Raw genomic sequence first — 25,886 nt, 5'->3', positions numbered from 1 at the left:
GTATCGTTTAACGACTACGGCTATCGACTATAAAATACCTGTTGAAACACCTATGACCCATGGACCCATGACCATTCGAAAGATCAAGCAGCGAAATTTGTATCCTACGACATTCGTGCCAAATTACAGAGCTAAAAATGATTTATAATTGCCATAATCGCGACTTCTAATCGCGAGTTCTGGACACGGTTGTCCATAAAGAGTAGAATTTGCGTTTCATAAACCTCGTGCTTTGCAGAAAAACGCTGGCACTGTTCCGACGAGGATGTACGTGGTCTCGAAACGAGACCTTGCCTCGTTTTTCGAAACCGTATCCACCACGCAATACGACGAGACGATCGTTTGTTTCGTTTGTTTGTTTGCACGTAGTCCACGATCTCGCGAATACACCGTCCAACCATCGCGGGACGTCCCGTTTGAATTATTTAAACGGCGTCCACCGAAACCTTCGCATTTCCGTTTCGTAATCGCGGCTGCGCAGCCGCACGAATGGTCACCGGGGGATGTTAGCTGAAATCCGACATCATTTTGCAAGCACCTTTGATCGGCCAGGAATTCGCTCCATGTGATCTTCTTTGCGGTTTCGCATATTTTTACATTTTATTAAAGTATCAATTTCCTTCTCTTTCGAAAGCGATGGAAATTTCGTTTCACCGATCGTTTCTTCTGCGGATCTCGCTGTCGAATCACCGAGGATACAGTGTATCGGGGCTCGTCGATTTACTTCGTCAAACGTTGAAACGAGGAGGCGTGGTCCTTAATATAAAATGGTTAAATTAATCTCGTGCACGAGACGTATCCGTTGCGATCGGACATTGGCGTAGGCCTATGGAATTTCGTTTGAAAAATATGGAAATTTCGAAGTTGAACGTCCGAAACGGACAGGATCTTTTAGCAGAAACAAGTAAAAATCTGCCAGCTGCCATTACCCATGACCAAATCGTAATTATTAATGCAACAAACGTCACGGTAACGACATTAGATGGATTCGAGTAGTCGATGAAACGACGCGATAAAATATTTTCGCGCTACGATAGAATATCGGTACACGTATTAAAAATTTCCAATGGCCAATTAGAAACTTAGTTAGCCGCCCTCGTTCCGCCGCGATGACGAAAACGGTTAATCGACGGCCAAGGTTGGCTCAAACTATTCGATCCTCTTGCAAACTGGATGTTCAATCATGAAACGTATTGTAAATTTAGATATGCAATTCTGTCGTATAATTCGCTTGCTTTCATCGTTTCATTCTATCGGATAAAAGAACTTGATATACTGCCAACTTAGTCTAGTCAAATACAAAGGGACACTCGATCAATGAGACTATTGTACGAGTCAACGATCAAAAGCAAATGCTAATCTCCAACTAACATACAAAGGTATATGCTACCTTTTTATACCGAAAGAGCGAGAATAGCTGAAAGGTCGAAGCACATACCGCGTATTTCACAATTATACTAAATTCGTAAGATTTTAATTCTACCAAAGATAACAGATTTATTTCTCTTTTTATAAACGTCCCTGCGACACCGTTACCAGCCGATTCCGACGAAGATATAGAGTCATCGCGAGCAGCAGGGTATTTTTTTACGATAAGATCAACGGCGAAGAGTTCACCCACCGTAGGTCGTATTCTTGTCACAGTAGATGAAGCGGGAAACGTGTTGCACCTTCACGGACGGTTAAACCGTAATACGGCGAGAAACGCGTATTATACCAAAGCTGGTAGCAAATCGATTCGTTTTCAAACGGTTTAACCGGTGCATCAGCCAATTGCACCAACAGATACGTATATACGATAACGGTTTTAATGAAAACTTTGACTATTTTTATTGCGACGCGAAGCGATTCCACGCGATAAATGCGTGTGAATATCGAACGAACGCGGCTGGAATCAGCTTACCGTCCAAGTTCGTTGCTCTCGGAAACGATATTCAGATAAAAGCGCTTCTTCCCAGCTTTCGTTCGCCTTTGTTCGCCAGACTTTGCCTTTATTTATTTAACAAGTAGCTCTACCGATACAGTAGTACATTCGCTGATATGTTGTAAATTTTTGTTCTTCCGTTGACACTGACAAATCTGATACTAAATCTACGTCGAAGTCGCAGTTCACGAAGAAGCCAATCGAAGTTAATGTTAATCGTTGCATGGAAAAGCGAAAATAATTGGTGAAATTAACGGTGGAAGTTTTCATGTCATGAAAAGTGTAACAGTATACGAACCCGTTTCCTCGTCGAGCAAGTTGGAAAGCGAAAGCGACACTTCTGATGCGTGAAATAAAATATGCACGAACAAGTTATACGTCCTTGATCGACTACATAGAAAAAGTGTGATCGGAAGACGGGAAAGAGCCTTGACAAACGACGAACCAATGACATATGCAAACCTTACACGCTTCAAAAATTGAATAAAGCTATAAATAATAGCAAATAAAAAGAAATCTACAATACATTCGATTTAAGATTGTTGATAAATTTCTACGACAATCCGGCTAATTCCTGGCATTGAAATGACAAATCAAACTTCGAAATAAAAAGATATTAGTAAGCTAAGTTTTATAGCTAATTCAATTTGCAACAAATGTCGTAATACTCGTTACACGTGTAACTGTACGAAACCCTATGATATTTATGAATACATAGGAAATTTCGTAACGTGTGCCGAATCGAGGCGATACATCGCCCAAGGCATCTCCCCAGAGTTTGACCCCCCTTTGAATATTGGCAAAAGTGACACGGGTAAATGGAACAACTTCCCTTCTCCCACCTACACGTGTACCTCTAAAACGTTACGTAACGTTTGGTCTCCGGGCTGTTACCAAAGAACACAGGTAATTTCTCGTCTCATAGGTCCGTCCATTTGACCTCGATCTACTGGACCGATGTACATAAATACATACATATATGCAATGGGTGTAGAAAGTATTCGTACAACTCCTTAAAACAGAATAACTTTGTTTAAAATGGGACCAAACGACTTGAATCTTTCTTTTTTTTCCTTTTTCAAAAATCGTTGTTATCGAACATACTACTTGTTGGATGAAACTGAATAAAACGGGAAAGAAGAAAAGGCACGTGCATTAATTTCGTTAATAACATCCATTAATCTTAACGAAGATCGGATCGTTAATTGTTAAATTAAGCTTTCTTGTGCAACAAGTTTTTACGAAACAAAGCTACTGTGACGTGTAATGTTTTAATTGATAAATATGTGTCAAACTTTTATCGCGTGCAACGTTATCTTCGAGTAAATATCGCCTGTTGTATCGATAGTATAGTATAGTATAAATTTAGTATCAATAACATGAAGGAATTCGTCTGAATTAACTATGAATGAAACTAACAATTTATAAGTCCCCTTGTTTTTCGAAATGTCCTATAATAAAAAAGGTAACGAATAAAAATCATTTCGATATCAACGTTTTATTTTTCATATTATATGGTTCGAAATCTGAAATAAGTTAAAAAAGAAAAAGATTCCAATTGCGAGGAACGAAAGAGTAGAGTGGATCGGCCGATGAGAATTCACGATGTATTTCGCACGTACCGACGGAGCGCGATCGAAAACACAATTTGCAGGGAGCAACAGGTGGAGGAGCAGAAAGTGAAATATGCTCGCGAGAAGGCGCCACTGTTCAATGACGATATCTCGAGGAGGCGCTAATTCGTTCGTTCGTGGGCTTGGTTCGAAGCTCGTCGTCCGGCCGCTTGTGCGGCTTTTTAAAATGTCGCCGATGGCCGTGACAGGGTCTATTTTTAGCCACGACGAGATAAGCGTGGCGGGGAGAACAGTCGAGGAACGAAACCGGGAACGAGACGGAAAGAGGGAACGCTGTAGGTGAAACAGAGACAAGAAGAAACATCGAGAGTGGGACAGCCAGTAGCGTAACCGGATGGCATTTTAGTAGGCACTTGGAAAAACACCTGTTTAATTAACTCCCTGTCTATGCAACGATCGACGGAACCGAACGTATCGATTCTACCGTTTCTCTTTCAGCAACATGACAACATCGTTCCACATCGATTTACCAAATTGTTCTTTTTAAGGAAAATTGATATTATTTAACGATTCTGTCTCGAAAAACAAACCAAATTTATCTCTTACACGTGTTGAAAGCGTAGACAGTTGCGAGTAACATATGGAAACGTTAACCCATTAAACAGCGTGTCGAGAAAATGTTTCTGCTTCTGTTAGTTGACACTAGGGAATTCATGATAATTTGTCCCTAGTTGAAAGATTGCCGAACGATACATACGTATATCTCTAGACGATAAAACGCTTGCACGTTAAGATTATCGTGTAATTTTGATTCTTTTTGACGTAAATTGCTGAAACGTAGATACGTATAGAACTATCGACTTGTAAAACAGCTTCGATTATGCAACCGTCGTTATCAAAATCTAAAACTGCTAATCTTCTAGAGTGATTCAATTACATCACTGTGAGCAGGAACGGCGGAGGCTCGTTGGGTTGGATAAAAACGACACTGGAGTCAGGGGGAGTCGAGGGTGAGGAAAGGGGGTGAAAGAGGTTGGGGAAAAAGAGAGAAAGAGATAGATGGAATCAAAGAACTAATTATACGTGACGTCACTCGACTGGTTTCAACACAGAGTCGAGTGCAACGAGTCGACTCGACGAGACAAGTCACAGCAAGTGGGCCAGAGAAGTCTGTCTTTCTCTCTTTATCTCGCTGTTCGTTTTCTCTGCTCGTTCTCTCTCTCTCTCTCTCTCTCTTTCTAAGCTGCAGTCACAGCGGAAGCTGCGTACAAGCAGAGAAGGAGCGTAAAGGAGGCTTCTTCTCGCTCCAGATGAGGTGGGAGGTGGTAAAAATAGAACTCCGAAACTTTATGGACGGTAAATCACTGGCACGTTAGGCCCGCTGCCATTCCCAACGTCTCGTTCATCCCGTTCGGCCTGTTCAGTCTGGACTGACCAACTCATTAACCGTAATATAACGACGGTGACGAATAGGAAATTCAATGTAAGCTTAATTAACCATTAGGATACGCGCGACGTTAGGAAGTCTCGAGTTTACCCAGCATTTTATATTTTCTATTTCCTTTTTGCCCCTGTCTTCTCTCGAAGGGAGGCAGTTCGTGGAACGTTCGAATTATATGCACATATATCAATAAAGGACATCAGAAGATTAAACTCGATTTTAATTCGACCGCTCCATAAAATTACTTTTATTAGGGGGCCGACGCTGCTACGTATAGTTTGGACGTCTGCGTAGCAAGCTTCTGACAGGCGAAAAAAGATCCGTAAATGGAAACTTGCCGAAGGTTCAACCTGTTGTACGTTGGCTTTCACGAATTTATTGATTCAGGATCAATGTATATTCTCTTTCGCGGACCGCATGAATTACGGTGGGCTGGAAATTTCCGAAGCCTTTAAAACGAGGACTCTATTTGGAGCGCTTTATTAAAGGAGCTGCAGAAGCACTTACACCGAACAAATAAATTCTGATTCTTGAAATTACATCGAATAGCTTTTAAAGCTTATCGTTGAATCGACGTTAATAAATCCAATAGTCCAACGGGCAAATACGGAATATTAAAAGATAAATACTGATTTCTGACAGCGACACGTCGAAATGCGAATCATTATTTATGTTTCCTACATTTCGACGAGTTTTATATCGCCGGTATCAAATTTCGACCGTATGAAGCACCGTTTATAAAGCTCATTGACTTCAAAAAAAAAAAAAAAAAAAAAAAAGGAAGATAAAAGAAAAATGTTTAATGTATAAGTGAAATGAGAAATTCGCAAATTTAGGACCATGTTTCTATATTTACTTTGGTCATTCGACTTTTTATTAGAAATATTAGTCGATTAGCGATGATACGTTAGACAAAATTTATCAATTTTTACGGTTAACGTACAAGTCTTATCGAAACATGAATATTAATAAAAATCTGTTGATAATATAATAATCTAATATTACGATACCGGTTCGTGATCTGATGAAAGTGCATTATTTATAATTTTCTTGTATCGTTTCCAAGAAATATCTTCACGCTGCTGTTACATCACGCCTGAACGTTGATTAATTATACGATTTCCATATTAAAATAAATTGATAATTTCTTAAAGAAACCCGAGGTATTCTGAAAGACGTCTAAATGTAGACATAAACAGTGATTCACTAAATTCTTTGAACTATTCATCTATTAGTCGTTTAGCAGCATAAATTTGTTACAAATAAATTATTGATGAATGGAAGTAATATATTATACAAGTATAAATATGTTGCGATTATACTGCTAGTGTTAAGGAGAACAAAAACAATATTCGCTGTCGACAAAATAATTTTCAGTGTACATCAAAGTTTACCATTAAATACACTTACTATTCGTTATTTGAGATCGTGTGCTCGAAGATTATTTAATCGAATTTCTTCGTTTACGAACTTGATTCTTTTATCTAGTGGCCCCTCACGAATCGATAATGGAATGGGATACAAAGAGATAATTCAAAGCGATCCTGTTTTCTAGATTATTTTTAGCCGTTGAACAATATCGAAAAGACACGAGCATCCACCATTATAAATCGCGTTGTTTGTTTAAACTTCTGGTGATTAGAAAGATTAATAATAATAAATCATTACTAGATCCCATTCTGTTCTATTCTGATAAATAAAAAGACAGTGCCGTAGGTATGATTTACCAACGACGATCGAGTCACAAATTCTTTCCTTCCTTTTCTCTCGTTCAAATTAACGTCTAACACGAAGGACGAAAATTTACGACATGACATATAAGAATATATTCTGTAAGATAAAACGTAGACTCTAGATCCAAGATTATCTTACATTACAAAAAAGAAATTCATTTTCTGATCAAGCGTTATGTAAATATTTGCACAGCAAAATCGAATGCAAAAACCTGTTAACCTCTGATCCTGATTGCTTACATTACAACAAATTTATATATCTAAACCTGTACAGATTCGTTTCGATATGACACCACGTGGAAACATTTCCTAATATAATTAGATACAGTTGTCCATACGGGTTCCTCGTCGTAGATGGCCCAAGACTTTTGCACGGAATCGCAAACGATTTCGCGAATCGTCGAGAAAATCCAACGAAACTGAACCAACCACTGGGCCCACTAGTGCGATGTCGTCACTGGCCATGACGAACGCAGCTATTTTCAGGCCCACTTACATATCCAGAAGACGTCTCCACAGGACGGGGAGAAGAGGATAATAGAGCCACGTGACTCATACCAACTGGTACCACGTTCCAATAAATAATCTCGAGCAAGCTGTACATACACGATCGTCGACGACGCGATAGTCCAATTATCGCGGCTTAATCTCGCGCGTCAGAGGGCCCCGATTATTTGCAAGCATCGATGGCGACTTCCATATAAATTCTGTTCAGTCCCAACGCGAGAATCATGTTCCGGATGAATAGACGGACGCGAAGGAAGCCACACGGCGGCATACAAATCTTTTTGCACCTTGTATGGCCATCCACTAGCAACGTGACGATATTCGATCCTTCGTAAATATTCTTCGACTTTGGATCGCGGATGATTAGTTAGGTTCGGTTCGATATGCCAATCGCGCGATCATTTATAGCTACGCAGTTCCACGGCAATGCAACAATTAATAATGTATAGGGTGATTCCAGGGAAGGTGGACTGACTTGTATACAGTCGGTATTAAGACTCATAAGGAACCGTTTAAGGATAACGTTAAGTTAAAAACGGCTCGAACTAAAGCTATCATACGCTCGCCAACCGTAACGTATCGCTTTTCCACAACGTGTAATTAACAATTACATTGTGTCGTATCCAGTTACGCCGTATGATGTCGAGCGAAACGATAAACATTATCAGCTATCTATAGCTGATATAAAAAAAGTGATTGTAGTTCACTGTAACTTTAATTGCAATTTAATTGTAATAAACTCACTATTATCATTGCATGTCTCGTATATTTATGGCACATTTTTTTATATATTTCTATAGTTATTGCGTTATATTTTCATACTTTACGTATGCTACTTGCATATTTCGACATATTTTATGATTATCATAATAAGATACTTTGATCAACTTTACAGATGTCTGCGGAAACGAAGAAATACAATTTTGCAGCGTAGCTCGTTTAAGATGGACCAGAATTAAAAAATAAAAAATAAAAAATAAAAAAACGTTACACTGTTTCATCAAACTGATTCGTTAAATCGGCTCTGAACGCGTTTTATCGTGTGTACGCTATTTGTTTTGCGGTCATTAATTATTTCGATAGAATGATATGTTGCCGTAGCGTACAACACGACTTATTCATACGCGTTGCAAATATCAAGCGTTACTCCGCGAATATGTAGCGGTACGTGGTCCTTTCTCGGTTGTATTATTAGAACAAGCATGACGGTGCGTGTTTCAAAGGTGCTCGTTCCAAACACTTGCCGCGAAAGCTATTTTCTTCGTGTTACTGAAAAGGAACTTACAGTTTAATGCAACCATAACTGTGCCGATATCAGGATAAGATATACGATATTTCGTTTCTCTGAAGCGTCTATTCGACAAGATAGTAAAAAGAAGCCACGTAACGTATGTATGTGAACGTATAACATTCGATATAGTCGTAAATTTTTCGATAAGAATCATCAAATTTTGATATTTCCACGACAAAATATCGTTTTTCGCGGCAAAGGTACAGATAGATAAAAAATCCAAAGATTCACGAGCAATATTGATTCGTTTATCGTAAACTATGTACGAAGGTTTATGTCGATTTAATGAGAGCAGTTTATAATCGTTTTTCTCCGAAAGCCCGTCCGATTTTAATGGAATCGAAGAAACGGTGAGATATCAAAGCAAATGGTAGCGAAGGAAAATAAATGAATCGAAGCTGCTGTAACTCGAGCAGCATGGTAATAACGATAAAATAATACGAAACCTCTAAATATCGGAGTATTTCGCGGGTATCGAGGGATTTGTTTGTTTAAAAAAATGTTTTTTAAAGTTTCACCCAGAAATTTATCTTTTCTCTACATATTTCTTTCCACACTGTCAACACTAATAGCGGTCTTTTTACACGTTTTTAATTCTATTCCTAATCTTATTCGCTGCCTTATTCTTGCGAAAGTCGCATTAATATGCAGAGATATTTATAAAATATTCCGATTATACAACGTTTACTCGTTCAAAAGTATTTTCAGAATTGCGAGTTGTAGACAAGTCTTCGCTAGGTGTAGCTACACCAGGTGTGACAATATAATACAAAATATACGATACGAACGAAAGTTTCAAAAAATGATTTTTAACGATTTTTTAGATAAATTAAAATTACGGTATTTTTCTAACCACTTGCGTGCAAAGCTTTTCTACTTAAAGCAACGCACAATATTTTCGTTGGAATATTGAAAAGAGTAAATTGAAAAGATCAACTCGATGAAGCCGATGGTCTTTCTCGATCGCGAAATATTTTCTAGTTAAAAGTTAAAACCGACGTTCGCTAGTATGTATCGGACAGTGAAAACGAATGGTAGGCATTTTAATCGCTTAGAACCAAGAAACCAAGTTACTAGAGAATTTTCACGTAAGTATGTACAAGTATTTGTTTATGGCCCTCCGTAAAAGGTACAGTCGATGATCAGGCGCACTGAATGAGGCTATTAAAGATCCGCTTGTGTTACGGAGGAACGAGTTTTGAACGTGCCGAAGAAATAGAAGAAAGGCACGGAGAATGGAGAAGCAGCTAGGTGTGACCGGTCTATAAGATTCTCGAGAGCGCCATGGGACGTCGCGTCCTAGCAGGTGCCCCAATCACCTTTTCTCCGTATGTCTTCTCCTAGAAATTTTATATACGAGACGTCCTGCTTTTGACAAATCATCCTGTGTTGTAAGTTATCACGCTCAGATCGTAACGATGAAATTAGATTCGATGTATACGAAACCGAGAAAGCATATTTCGAAGAATATTCGAAGCGAAAATTCAAGTGCATATTAATCAGCTTTCTATACGAACGTACCGTTCTAGATGTTCTATCAGGCTCGATTTTAAAGCAGATATCGACGATAAATCGTTTTAAAGAGTCCGTTTCCACCGTGGACAGAAAAGAAGAAGAGACTTCCATAAGAAAGAAGAAGGATCGACGACCATTCTTTCTCGCGTCGATGTTATTTCGCGGAGAAGAAACTCTGTAAACATACCAGTCTTTCGATTACCTATTTCCTTTTTCGTTTATCGTCGAACGAATTCGAAGGTGTATCGTGCTTCTCTCTAGTTTACTATCTAATCAGTCCACAGAAGTTCTGAGAAACAAAGGCTCGTGGACGTAATCGTATCGGTATTTGAATAATAATAACCGGCGATGGTACGGCTAATAACACGTAATTACTTCCTCTTTGTTAATCAATTGTAAACACGCACCTTTCTATCGTGCGTTTTCCCTTTACACGCACATAGCTGTGAATCACGAAATTTTATCGCTCTTCCGCCTAATTAAATTCCCGCTCCTTTTTATTAAGCTTGTAAGCTTTTTGTTAATTACAGATAAGCGAGGAATCAAACGTTCCTGATAAAACGTTGAAATATTTCTTCCCAGAGATACCGTTTACGTCATAAAGTTTCAACTTTACACACGAGCCTTGGTTTAAGTTGAAAAATTGTATCTTTTCACGAGCAATCGAGATTCGAAAGTCACACAGGTTCGTCGTGTTTCTGCTTGTAAGAAAAGAAGCGCAAAAGTCGGACAGTTAACCGATAAATATCACAGCCGAGCGTCATTTAATCGTCATTTATCGTAGATCGTCGACTACCAGTGATCTAACAATTATTTCTGCGTATTTTCTGCTATTTTTGTGATCTCTTATCGCGCTATCAAACTTCCGTAGACCTCACGATACAACAAAGAATATCTGTCTTCTTCGATAAATGCCTCGCTACCGTTCGTTTAATTTCTCGATATAAATAATACTAGAGATTAAAGATTATTCGAGGAATTAGAAACGACGTTGTAACGATGGTATGTGGAATGGTTTCCCGTCTAAAAGAGCAGATCAAGACGTAGAACGGAATTTTTCTACTCGACACTTATCTTTTTGGGAAAACCTGATCTCGGAACGAACCCCGCTTACGCAAATAGATGCCAAACGGTCATTAGATAACTCTTGCGATGAAAACTATCAATTCGTTCTTATTTTCTTTCCTTTCTCCGCAACGTCATCGAATCTCAGATCGCTTGCACAGATCGCTTTGAAAAATCTATCTTCTATTAACCGTTAGAAAATGACTATCTCATGCGTTATAGCGGAGTATCCGCTATCGTCTTTCGTAAATCCAGATTCTTCAACGTCAACGTCCAACATCGTACGAAACGCGATTTCGCTGGATGTATTACTCGCACCATTTGGAAACTAATCTGTACTTCCCATATCAGCTGCGAAGCACCTACTACTTCACCCTTCGCAATCCTTAAGGAAGATAAATTGCCGAAGGAATTTTTAACGACGATCCAGCGGCAAGTGCGAAGGAGCGAAAGAAGAGGAAAGACGAGGACAAAGAGACGAAGAGGGGGAAGAAGAAGAGAAGGAAGGGGCGTGAATGGAGCGCCTGGTGGAAGCTTCAAAGGGCGCTCGTGCGCGTCAAGTGCAGCCCCGGCCTGTGCTCCCGGTGCAACGACCTTGAGAATTCGGCCTCGGGTGCGAACGTTTCGAAGGCGGTTTCCTGCGGGTATGCACACGCTCCTATTGCAGGGCACACGCGCGATTTTATGAAAACGGTCGTTAGCTCGCCAACGGCGCGTAACCATGACGTCAGTCCGACATGAACGCAGTCTGCACTCGACGAACCTGAAACGTATTATTTTTCACGGCACTTCCCACACCAACGATCACGCTAGTCTGCGATCCGTTCTCGCCAACCAACTTCCAATCCAATATGTATCGTTTTATCGGAGCTCCCTCGAAATCGTTTTAGTCATCGTTCCTTTCCGAGAACTCGTTCCATTTTTGCCTTTTATACCGTTGATCGATAACTTTGCCAATCATTTCGCACGTTGAACGTACAGTGGCGGTATTCCTTCGTAAAACACTTTGCCAGCAACGTTATTACCTTTGCTTTCAAAAAGAGAAAGATAATAAATATCTAGGAATACTCGTGAGAGAATGCGACGATACAATTCGATCGATTAACATCGGTATTAACGCGGTATCGCGTCTTCGACTGACAATGAGTAACGTGGCACGAAAGAACGCGCGGTGGTCGATCGGTAATTTGTAACCAGAAGGCGATTAATTCCGTCTTCGGGCCGCGCGCGAAGAGCATTCCAAGACGATCGCGTTGGTCCATTAAAAATCGCGGCCTAACGCGAATTAAAGCAACAGAAACGGTCATATCGGGTACGTTGGCATCGCGGCGACCAAAATTCGAGAGAAAGAGAGAGAGAGAGAGAGAGTGTGTGTGTGTAAAGAAGAAAAAGACACAGTTCGCATAACGAAGCAGTCAAAGGCTAAAATTAGCGGCTGCTCCTGACCTGGGTTTCGATCGCGTATAACTCACAGTGTCAAAATGCGAGTCAAATCTCGAACGCGTGCCTACGGAATGCTTTCCGTGGCGCCATTCTAACGGCCGACCGCGTTTCTTCGCGACGAACCGGTCGTGCCTCGAGCCCTAATGCAGATCGTGATCCTCGTCGATCGATTACCTCCTTCCCGCCGCTCGTTTCTCGTTCATTCCTCTTTCGCACAAACAACAAGAAATATTTTAATAAACCAACGGCATAGCTTCGTTATTAATGATTATCTCGCTTCTCAATCCGACGTTCAACGATGGAATTCGGTTCGAAGCGCAAGCGAACTGAAACTTTTACCTTTTATCATACAGAGATAGAGCGAACGCAACGGATGAAATATCGAACCATTTGTGTTTTTTCCACGAAGAGAACGAGTTGTATTAATACATTTCTCAAAGTCCTTAATTATCACAGTTGTCCTGCTTCGCAAGATTGTCTGAGCGTTTACAAATGTAATAATTGGTGGGAAACATCGTCCGGAAAGAAAGGCAGGATGTGGCACGGTTTTGTATTTTAATTCAATTACCTTCCGAGTAGTTGATCTTGATACCTAACGATACATAATAATACTTGCTACATGAACGTGTTATCGTTCATATCGACAGGACTTTAACGGACGATCTTACGAGTACCTTTCAAAATGTCTAAAAATGATGATAATTCTATAGAGGAGATAAATAAATAATTACGCGAACGGGTTAAGCGGTTAAATTTAAATGGCTACTACGATTTAAATGGCTACGAACGAAAGAAACAAGTCCGTTTCCTTTGGTCGTCGTATTCTTCTCCACTATTTTTCTCGCAAAGTCTCGTAAAAGTCAAGTCCACGATCCGTCGATCGACCGTTTCCTATCAGCACGTGGCCGCTTTTATCGCTGTAGCGTTTCAGTAAAAAAAAGAAGAATCACTGGACACAATAGCGTTTAGGAATGCAAGAGGGAACGATCCGTCTGTTAAGTACGCACGAAGAGTTTTAGCGCACGAGGCCGAGAGTGAGAATGAAAAAGAAAAATACACCGCGGTGAACTCAGAGGTGCAACGAAACGTATCGCGTTTGCGAAGCTAATGCTACACGCCTACCACGGGCGCCAGCCTTAGAAAGTGGTATGCAAGCGTCTGATGAGAGTGCAAGTCTAACGCCAGCTTTAGCTATCAACGAGCGTGTTGTTCGGTTCTTTGACGAAGAATCGAGAACGGTACGAGCTGGTCTGTCCGTAGAACGCGAAAATATCCGATCGCAAAAATTTTATTTTACATTTTCTACCTACTTTTTCACCTAGAATTACCCAGTAAACGATAGTATCGCGTTTTTAAGGACCACCCTGTATAAAAGTCTATGAATTTTATCATATATATATATATATATAATTAGGAGAATGTTAATACACAACAAAGGAAGGATGTAGCGAGCGTATGAAATTAATTATCGTAAACGAAGTGAAACGTGATTCATTATCCATCAAGAAATAATAGTTAATTAATTGTCAGAGAAATACAGTTTGCTTTAGTCTTTGATCAATTCTGAATTACAATACGTAACTTTTCAATTATTCCTCTTAATTGTACGCTATTTCTATTTCGATCGTCGCACAGATCTAAAGATCGATTTATTTCGCTCGAAGTGTCTCTTTAATCTAAAACCGTCCGATGTTTATGCAAAGAAGAAGCAGATTTTCGATATGCCGAACTAATATGCCGAACGAAAGCAAACAGTTATTTTTACTTCGATCGCTCCACTCCCACGCGATTATATTTGATCGTTCGCCATTGCTACACTGCAATTTCCAAAAACGGTGCTTCAAGATAAACAAATTGGTGTCCGTTCGCGTTAAATGGTTTGTGGAGATTAGATCGCAAAACGCGTGATGCGGAATTCGGATTTCTTTATTATTTTATACTACGAATGCCTTAAAAATTCTACATTGGCAAACCAATTTTTCAAAAACCCATCTCGGAAGAACGTATGTACGTTTGAGCGTAATCGAGCGGATTAGGTTCGAATTAAATCGAAATTGCGTTGAATTTATTCTCCGCTATCGAGTCGAATGGCACCTATTGATTCAACGTTGCTTTTATTCGCGATTAAATCTCGAATAGTACTCGATTCGACATTACGAGGATATATGCAGGTACAGTGGAAGACGTTCGTGTTTAGCGAGACTAATGTAACGCCTACCATCAAGCGCCCGCCTTAGAACTTGGAATGTAAATCCGCGAGGGTCTCGCCTAAGCGCCGGCTTCGATACACGCGGCATCGATATCTGCACGCCCACGCGGCTCTGCAATCACAGCACGTCCTGCTTATGCCATCAAAATTGCTGGACAAAACGGTGTATTAACATTCACCGACCGAACCATCAAGGAAACGTCTATTTTTGTCACGATTCCGATTCTACGCGTGCACGTGTTTATTGCTTGATTTCGCTTCGCTTTCATGGAGAATGTTTCGGTTTATGGTTCCGTAAGGAGATCGTCGAAGAGAACGAAGTTGCGATACGCGAAATTATTGGACCGCTACGATCCGACAACAGTCGTGACTTTGCGTTAAATAATGTGTCGGGTACGCAGAAATTTTATATGTTAGATACACAACACACATAATACGTAGATAAGCGTAAGATACGCGACGGCAAAGACGATTCTTGTAAATTTATATCTTTCATAATGTTATTAAAATAAAAAAGAAAAGATGCTGATGTCTATTTAATATTACGCGGCACTTTGTAAACAAGTTTTTCTTTCGTATAACATCTACCCGCTGCCTTCCCGTTTTACTCGTTGTTTCGTCATTTTAATGAAGTTTCAAGGAAGCTCGACACACCGTATAAAATGTCAGGAGTAAGTACTCGTCGGGTACGCAAACTTGAGCTTATGTCGAAACGCCCACAGGCGGCGATAGGACGATTGCCTCGTTTTATAAGAATCGATGGGAATTCAGCACGGTGAAAGTGCGTTTTCAGAAATATGGTGAAATCCCGGCTTTTTGTTGCCGACGACTTGCAGTTTCGATTACAGTGTACGAGCACTTCCAATATTCCACGAGACTCGGCTATTCGGCGTAGTAAATTTGTCTTGTTACGCATCGATTTCACGTGGAATATTTCAACGAATACCTCGAACGCTGTCCACTTTTTTCTATACAGATTGCTTCTAGAAACTGGGCCACCTGTACCTCCGTGGAATCATGCCAGCTCATTTATCGATGAAAATGATCATTCGTCGATTAAATAATTGTCCAACTATTAGACATTTATATATACGCGAATGTTATCCTTGCGAATATACGAATAACGTAACAGTCAAAGAATTTACGTTTTCTGTAACTAAGGGCGTAGAACAAGAGATATTGGGTATTTCAAAAATGTCGCATTTAGCCACAATCATGCGATAATACGAAATTATGCAATAAACGAAAAGAAATAAAAGTACATCCGATCATCTCGTTAGACTCGTACTTATAGCTTATCTAATTGCAACTGTGAACAAGCGAAACGTACGTAAGTACTCTGTATTTATTGAAAATCGACGAGTTACACCATCGTACGTTCCGAAGCAGGTACATTCGATACTTGAAACTGTATGTAAACTGCACGATTTCTATAATTTTATGGAAATATATATATAATTATGAACCTATCGATATTCGAGCGTTTCTCAGAATTAACATTCATATTGAGATTTTATTAGAGCAGTTACTTCGCTGTTTTCAATTATAAACATACCAACAACGACTCGAATACGACTAAAAGTTTTACTTTTATTTCTATGTTTAATCGTCGAGAAATTACTGCTCTAACTAATCCCAAAGAGACGATGACGTATCAGTAATTTATTAAATACGCGCGCCAAAGGAAAAACGAGCGTGTATTCTATTTCTATCGGGATAACATCCTTAATGGTGTATTTCGAAACACGTCACTTCCACGAGGGCTTATGAAAATAGCTGTACAAGCGATCCTTAATATGTACTTGCGCATATCTCAATTATATGCATATATACACATAAATTGTTACGTTTCACGAAATACATGGAAAGAGCAAAGCAATAGCCAAACGTAACGTTAAAGATCGACTAAACGAAGATCGCTACTCCTCCCTGTACTTTATTTATTTCAACAGGGCATAGAAAATGTTTCAAGTTAGAAACAGATTTCTCGCAGCATGTTTCCACGCGGTTAATGATCAACGATCTTGATTCGTATGCGAGATCGTTTTATACCGAAGAATAATAATTATCGTGAATTTTTTCTAAAAAAAAAAAAAAAAAAAAAAAAAGACGAAACAAGCGTAGATTACACGTGCGATTATCAGTATCGGTTTTGCGATTCTTTGTAGCTTGCTCCTCTTGCTCTAACACGTTTCAATGTGTTTATAATTTTATTATCATATTTATTTTTGAATCATCTGATATCATCCGTTGCCAAAATAAATTCCACCGATAACGAGTTCCAATGCTATTTTTAACCATATAGAAATAATTTACTCTTTATACGGATGATAAATTTTCTGTCATCCGGACAAACACGTGTTTAACAAGAATTTTTATCAAGAGTACATAAAACAGTCATAAAAAGGTCATAGGAATCCGTTTGCTCTAAAAACATTCGCACCGTTATTCGCGAATTGAACGATCGACGAACCAAATTTCTCTTTTTAATCCCAAGATCAATGCAGAATCGAATCACCCAGAGAAAAAGTATTAAACCGAACCAGTAGGAATACGCTACAAAAGAAGTACCTCTATTTTTATCGTCGTATACATATTTGCGAGCACGTTTTTTCGATCGAGTTCTTATCCAACGTATACTACGTCGCTCTATTATTCAGATAGAGCAGCGTTTAGAATGTTAAATATCAAAGGGATTTGCATATCGAACATAGAATAATCTGCCTTCAATTCGATTTGAAAATAGATCTACGTCTGTTATTCGCTCCTCATGCTGTCCACGCTTGTTATTTTCGCTTAATTTTAAACAACTGTGTAAACAAATTGATTCACGAACAAATCGACGATGCCAGTCATATTAGGACGGATTCTTATTCACGTTATTGCTTCGATATTATTCGCATAAAGTTTTTAGACTTGAATAAAATCACGCCACGAGAGGAAAACGTTAGCCGATCCGACGTGTTTTGTTTCGTTTTTCTTTAAAACAAAAAACTCGGTTTCAGTGAACTCGCGTACGGTGACCTTCGAACGATTCAAGGGCGTGTAATTACCGGAAGTACAAGCTTCCAACGTATCCAGTAAATAAAATGCAAAGACAACCTGATTTGCGTATACGCAAATGAATCTTGCCTTTTTGTCAAAGTAAAAAACGGATGAAGCTTAACTTTGAACTAACATTGAACGAAAGAAAAGCTTCGCTCTCCCGATCTTGTTGATCAAGTGAAACAAGAAAAAAAAAAAAAAAAAAGAAAAAAGTAATGAAAAAACATTTCTTGTTGCGTCTACACTTCTTAATACTGTCGTCCGCTAAGTCCTGTCTTTCAGTGATCGCTTTGTCGGCACATAATTATTCAAATGATTCTACATACACAGAAAAAAGTGGAGTTTAATGGAAAATAATTGTATACTAATAGCGGTTAGTGATAAATAGCCTATAATTGTGGATGAGAACATGAATTTAGAGGTAAAGTCATTTTTCTTATCACTTCGATACTGTAATCTTCATATCGTCGTAAAAAGACGACGATTATGCATGAGCAACCCTAAAAGACTGATATAAAATGTCACAGAATTTGAGAATATACCGACATTTAAATAAAAATATAATTTAGGAGGATAAAAGTTCTAGTGGATTGTTTTGCTCTCCCATAACGAAGATCGATAATTATGACAATAATAAATATCCTGAGTATTTTAATCGAAGGAAAGAAGCGTATTAACGAGTTGTAAAATAAATATTCTCAATGATAACCGTAATAACGAATATACAAGTAAGATTTAACAATAAAAATCGACATACATATTCCAAATAATATTAGAAAGATTTTGCTTCGGTTTATGATTTTGTGGCGTAATAGTGTTAAAAGAGAAGTTTACTTTGCCGGAATAAAAGATTCGTAGCACTAATAAAGGATCATATCCATGGTAATAGGAATCAACGTAAGTACTCCAATTAACTCGTTGAATAGGCTTTAAATAGATATTGCTCTATTTTAAATGCTCTAAACGTGATGATATCAGAAGGCAGATTCATCGTTTTACAATAAATGTGTCAATTGTAAAAGCGACTATTACCAATATTATTTTAACACTGTGTCGATAGTTTAGTGAAATCCAAAACATTATATCTATCATATATATACGCTTATCAGTCAAAGATTAGTCACTAATTCAATTTCTATTGGTTATCGGTTCTTTAAAATACATTTTGTTCGTATCTTGACGTTACATGCAATTTTCCAAAATGACGATATATATAGCATGGAACTGCTGAAATGTATGCGAATAAAAAGAATGGCCTAAAAAAGTAAGCTACGGTTCCGAAGTTCAAAAGACACCATTGTGTGTTGAAAAATTTCAAGAATTCGTTACCACCTTGTTTTCCGTCATGTTCGCGTGAAAGCAGCCGTCGACGAAGATAATATGAATTAAAAAAATCCCGTACACGAAGCGTTGTGAAAAACGTCGCCTACCAACATATAGAAACGGACAACCAAACACGCGTTAATGCAAATATCGAAACTAATCGCGAGTCAAATCGAAGGACAAGAGGACGAGAAAACATAACCTGTTACAATTATTGAGCGTCATTGATTCGTAGATAACTACGTTTGGAGAATCCGAAAATAAGTATGATATCAGTGTCCGATAAGATGAAAGTACGCAAAACGTAAAAACTATGAATGTAAATAAAAAAGTTTATCTATATCGATTTTTCATATTTCGAGCTACGTTTTCTTTGTATCGTTTCATGGAACATGCAAGTAAAACGTGGTAAAACGTAGCGCGAAAAAACATTTGGTCGAAATCGATGTAAAACCTCGCGAAACACGACGATGTCCGCTGCATAGGAAGCGTTGGAATGGAAAAGCATTGGTTCGTAGTCACATGGTGGCCAGCCAGTGCAAAACGCGTGTACGCGTGTTCTCGTCATAATAAACACGTCCGCGAGCACAGTAGTAGCGCTGGTTGACGTTAGTAAAAATACGTAAAATTCAACCGACTGTCGCCGAACACATCCGAACGTAAATTATTCGCCGACACGTCACAGTCGCCCCAAACAAATAGCAAAAACCATATATTTGAATAGCAACGCGCGTATCAGAAAGAGAGTACGTTAAATATTTTTGAAAACATCTCGTCCATCGATGACAATCGCGTGTATAATATTTCCATGTTTCTTCGCACCACATCGAAAATCAGTTAAATTACAGCATGAAATCGAACGCGAGCGCGAGTGTGATCGAGTAAAAACGCACGCACATAGACACACGCATGCGCGGCATTAAGTGGCTAACCTACTGCAACTTAACGCACCGTGTCCTATAGAGAGGTAGTCGAAACGAAGGTTATTTCCGTCGCGACGAAAAGGAATGTAACGGCGATCGAAAAAATCATGCCGGTTAACGAGTTTAATCGGTAGAGTAAGAAACGATCGTATGACACCAACCTGTCGCTCTTGTCGACGATCGTCAGCGTAGCGAGCTCCTGGAGCGGTGGTTCCGCGGAGATTCCCTGCGCCCTCTGCTTTCTAGGTCTTGGTTTGGTCGGTGTCAAGGGTGACTTGAAGGGAAGCACACTGAGAAACTTGTCGAGGTGACTCCGTAACTCTTGTATCTCGGCATCACGACGACAGAGAAGCGCCTCGAGCTCCGTGATCTTCTCGTCCTTGACACGCAGCAATTCTTGCAGCTCGCGAAGGGTGCCCATAGCTGTGATCGTGGTCGCTCCGGTGACGTTCGAAATGGCCCTCTGGCCGGCCGCGGCGACCACGGCCACGGCGCCGTGCGTCGGCAGCTGGGAAGCGTCCTCCTCGTCGGCGAGCCGCTGCTGCGTCGACGAGAAGCACAGGGAGTCGAAGCACACGCGCATAGACACGCAGGCGTCGCCGATCGGCACTCTGCACTTGGTACCCTCGTCCATTCAACCCGAACGAAACTACCGCGAGAAGAGAACAGGGCCTCGTCGAGGAGCACGACCCGGACGGTGCGTCGTCGGCTCGCTCTACTCCACAATTCCGCGCTCTCCAATGCCGAAGGACCAACCTCCTCTCCACCGTCTCCCGTCACGAACTACCACGATTACCGCTGTCTCGCTCTTTTGTTTTTCTGCATCGTTCTTTCCCTTTCTCTCGCTACTCATCCCCACTCTGCTATTACAACCGATAGCTTTCCTCGTTGCTCCATAACCTCTTTCTCATTGTGTCCCACTCTATCGATCGTGTTCTCGCTCTATAATGTCGTCTCTTCCTAACGTTGCTTGTCACCGTTTCTCTCTTTCTCACTCTCAGCCGATTTCTCCTTCTCGATCTATCGTCTGCGTTCTTCGAACCGTCTACCTTCCTCGCACGTTCTCTCCTTAACGTCGTTACTGCTCTTTATCCCTCGTATTTGTTATCTTCGTTAAGTCTTTCAACGTTTTCTCTTTCCTCTCGTACTTTCTCGTTTCAACGTTTGATGTTTCTCGCTTGGATGGTATCGATGATCGTTTCTCTATTCCACGGTATGCGCTATTCTATTCCATTCTCCTTTGAAATGCAGCGCGATGCAGGGGACACAGAACCGAGTCGGCTGACTAGTGTTTCGACTCGACTCGACTGCCATCGTGCGCATCTATCCTTTTCTCGCGTAGCATTGCGTGTAGCTTCATTTCTGCCTTGCGCTTCGACACGATTCTTCGCGATAGTTCAAATTTACTCTTGGATTGCGCCACGTGACTGGCGCGCCATCTGTACTACTCTTCTCCGTCAAAAATGCTCCGCCGACACGAGCGACTTGTTTATCGGCTGCTCATACCAGATCATAAAAAAAAAAAAAAACTATAGGCAAATCAAATTCCTTCCTCTATTCGCTTCTTTATGTAGTTAGTGTTTTCTTTAAATCTATGCAGTGTTTTTACTGCTTCTATCGTAAAACTTATACATACCTGTGTAATTAATATCTTATTTTTTCTTTTATTTTCTAATAACATCGTTCAAAAATATTCTTTCCTTAGGTTCCAGTGTTGAAATTGTTCGCGATATCGGTACAAAATGTTTTAACGTACATTCGCATCATAATTTCCTCGACATTGTTGTACGTATCGTTGTACATTGAAACAATGGTGCCTTTTTATTTACTTTGGATAAGAGTGACTGCATTTTTACGACACACTTCTTGCACATCACGCCACGCAGTGGCTGCATGGAATAATTTTCATAAGCCGTGATTTTATCTATGTCGGTAATTCAGTGCAGCCATCGTCAAGGCTAATAGCGGATTTCGAGTTCGATAACGAAGCACATATGTATATAAATGAAGTCTTAAACGATATATCAAGTTCCTTAACATTTCCATTTTATTATTTTCGTTTTTATTTTACTTTATGCTTCGATCGTATATCATGAACATAATTCCTTGCAAAACAAATAAAGATAAATCGGGGATATGTTATAATATGACTAGGCAAACGACAAAGGGGACGAAATATGTATCCTTAGCAATAATAATACGAATAATACGAATCTTTTAGGACAGCGTTGCTTTTCACGATCGTTCCACTTTATCGCAAAAAGCAAGTTTTGTCGTTACGTTCGAAAGTTATATCACATATATCAGCCGGTGGCAACTTTCGTAAGTAGAATACGAAGAAACGAGAAACATCCGTGTAATTGCAGTGATATACACATACTCAGAATAGATTCGTAAAGCACACAGCAGTTGATCCCGTAGTTTATGTGCGTCAGATTTCTAGAGATGACGCCACGTGGTCCGCTGACCTTATTGCATTACATTATGGTAGTTATTTCGATTGAAACGATTAAAATGACAGCGATCCTACATTAAGGCTTCACCAGTATAATGTTTAAATAGCAAGAATGTATACTTCGTAAATCAGTTGATCAAGCGAATGTACAGCGAGCCCTGTTTTATTGAGTAGCGCGAGAAGCTCGTAAAATAGATCGAACTCGAGAGTTGCTGTTTCTGTTTCATTCATCGAACGGAATTGACAACCAATGAAATTTAATCTATCCTCGTCTCACAAAATCTTCTTATCGTGACAAGTTCTACTTGAAAAATCAGCTCTTAGAAAAACGACGTCGCTTATGAGACATCCTTCCTTTCGCATCGCCAAATCTTCCAACGAATGATCAGATTTATAGTTTACTCGACTGTATAGGAGCGTAATAATTATTCGCATCTAATTACGCGAATCCAGACAACGAACCCATTACGCGAATCTTATTACATTTCGTTAAAGTTCATACATTGTTACGATATACGTAAATCCGCCAAACCGTCTGGATACTTATGAGCGATGATACATATGCATACAAAAGGGAGAAAGGGAGAGACGATTAAATGCGTGAAAATAAATTGAGAGAGCGGCCTCGGGCAGCCGATCGGGCATTGTCTCTGGCGTCTCGATGACTAGTTACCGAGTTATCCCGAATCGAACGCCTGGAGGGAGAGTCCGGCCCGGTAATAGCCAGACTGCTGCTCGGGGAACCGTAATGTCATAATAGAATAGCGATGTTAGTAATAGCATCGCGTTGCACCGGCGTAGGTAACCGGCCGATTGACTGGTTCGCGTAGAGAGAGGCCCAATTTGCATCGCATTGCGTGTATTCGTTACGCCTTGGTCCGCGTGTTCTGCGTCTACGTGCTGTGCGCTCGGTTGTACACGACGGCAGCAACGGTGGCGTCGCCTCGCCGCGCGCAACGGCCATCCCGACGGCTAAACCGCCGCCGTTCCAGCAATCAGCGCCCTGGGAGATCCGTGGAAACCGCGGAAACCCCTAACTCGATTATCGTTTCTGGCATCGTTATCGTTATTAGTCGCCCCATCGGCAGACTAACGGGAAAACCAACTTCTTGCGGTTCGATCCTGTTTCTTCTTTTCACGTTAATTGTTTTTCTCTTCTGCCTTTTCCTTTTTTCTTCTTCTTTTTTTTCTGGTCAAGGCGATTTGTTCCTTGGCGATGACTCTTATCGGTATCCAGTCGGAGAATCGAGTTTTATAGATATTTGCGTAGGAATTCCTTTTGCAATTAGATGCTCGTGTATTTATGACATCTTGACGAGCCTCGATCCGATTATACGCTTCGTCGATGATTTTGCGCTCGATCGAAAGCTGAACTTTGTTGAATTTATTTGAGAACACGCTTTCGAGAAGTCTACAAATTCTCCAATATTATTTTCGTTTTCTCAACGAATTCTGTTAGGAATCGTCTTGCTTTGTAATAATCATCGATGTTATCTTCGTGATTACGGTCACTTCGTTCGATTGGCCAGATATCAAGATAGTATAAAAATGCAGAAGCAACATCTTTACCAACCACCCCCTTGGAGGAACGACGCTTTGATCTCCCTCTTGCCTCCATTGCTGCATTTCATCCCCCCCGCGACACTCTTCTGGTTGCCTGGATCCGTCCGCGCCCCTCAAAATATCAACTAAACGATAACCGTATTTATTATTCATTCGGTCGGCTCGTTCGCTGCTCCTCTCGCGGCTCCAATTTTGCAGAGTAGTTTTTCAAAGAATTTCGCGAGCGTGCCGGCGCATCGCGAGCAGGATACACGATGGTAAGATGAAATCGAGGGAGGATGAGATATTTCGCGTACGCGAGACACGTGATAAGAACCAGAGCAGGTGAATTTGTGTAAGTTTCGCCTAGTTTTGGGATTAAATACGACGCGAGCGTGATGAAATTTCTAGCTTCCGCTTTCTATTCTATGCGATATAGGTCTGATCTATCAGTCAATCGTTGTAAGTCGACTAATTATTAATAATTTAATCGGTTATCGATATCAACTCTCTACGAGTAAATCGTTGCTGACCAACGGTCACTGACAAAGACGTGTATATCTATATTTACGATGTATAGCAAATAAACGTATACAGAATTTCAAAACTTAAACAAAAAAGAACCCGTAAAGAAGTTCCGCTTTCGAACTTCATCGATAAGAGAATTATTACCTTTTATTGAAAAATTTTCCAAATATTTGGTTTAATTAACGATCGCATAACGTAAAAAAGGCGTTAATAAGTATACCGCGTGTACTTTTACAAATCTTTTGAGATTGCAAAGAATCAGCCCGGTTTGCCCGTGCACAAAGTTTTGGTGAAAATAATCTGTGACAAGCTTAATCATATATGATACAAGTAATATATTATAAATTGACATAAAACATTTCCTATTAAAATGGCATGAATTTAAAGGAGACGAATTATATTCGAAAACGTATTGTTTGCACAGAACATAAAATCCAGTGTAAAATTTAACGCTTCTGATGTAATATTAATCAACGATTAACTTGCAAATATCGTACGAGGATCGAATAGAAAATACTTGTAAATTGTAATTGCACGAGGTGCTGTTAGAACGTACAGCTAAGTTTCTGTTCGCATGATTTTATATATGACGAAATACATAGTTCTAAAATTAGTAATTTTTCACAGCGAAAAAGATAGGCGATAGATCATAGACGAAACAGAAAACTTGCTTGTTTCTATAAACTTTTCGTAAAGAGTTTAATCGAATGATTCCACTATATTCACCGTACAGTCGTTAACGATACAGCAGAGTGTACCGAAATTACTTAGTTTCATAGTAGAAAAGCTCTCTGCCTCTCTTAAGGCCTATCGCCGTCATACTGGAAATAATTCAATCGTCGTTAGAGAATGGCGCAGTTTCATTTTCGGAATGAAGCTATCGCATATTATGTTTAATCTTGGCTCGCCTCGTCTTCGCGAACCACCGGAACGTCTTGGAAAGCTCAACTAGGATAACTAAGATTAGTGTCGAGCTCGTTGTGCGACAATTCATTTCGCGAAGATATTCGCAAATTGTTTCCTCTCTCTGTGTCAGCGTTGCCTCGATATTTATTATTTTATTGTTTCCACTTTTTCTTTCTCGATGAATTTAAGAGGTCCTAGCCTCGTTACGTTATTATTTAAAATATATTATATAAAATTGCATGAAGAGATATTAGTATACTTTGGAAAATACGTCATCCTGGTTCACGCTCGATTTCTCTCAAGATTTCACTCCTCTCGGCTTTATTTTAAAGGTAATGCTCCCTCTCATGTCGCAAGTTTATCTTAACTTTACGATTCGTAGACGTCAATCCGCGTCAGAGAAAGGCAGTTTACGTTCTTCGTGTATTTTTGTTTTGAATTTCTTTATTGCTTCTTACGATA

The 25,886-nt window shown here is 39.8% G+C and overlaps 1 protein-coding gene across 1 annotated transcript in view; it reads right to left on the bottom strand.

Moving 5' to 3' along the window:
- The window catches only part of LOC117233582 (cGMP-dependent protein kinase, isozyme 2 forms cD4/T1/T3A/T3B), a 54,200-nt gene extending 32,991 nt beyond the window's left edge, over positions 1-21,209 (bottom strand). The window contains exon 1 of the mRNA XM_033494019.1: positions 20,155-21,209. Coding sequence (XP_033349910.1) covers positions 20,155-20,627 — 473 coding nt within the window. The 5' untranslated portion in view covers positions 20,628-21,209. The remainder of the gene's footprint in view (positions 1-20,154) is intronic.
- Positions 21,210-25,886: the final 4,677 nt, after the last annotated feature.

The sequence above is a fragment of the Bombus vosnesenskii genome, unplaced genomic scaffold (assembly GCF_011952255.1).
Source record: "Bombus vosnesenskii isolate JDL3184/JDL3185 unplaced genomic scaffold, Bvos_JDL3184-5_v1.1 scf7180000013297, whole genome shotgun sequence".
NCBI classification, from domain to species: Eukaryota; Metazoa; Arthropoda; class Insecta; order Hymenoptera; family Apidae; genus Bombus; species Bombus vosnesenskii.
Note: the sequence above shows the minus strand (reverse complement) of the source record. Positions and strands in the feature narration are given on the sequence as shown.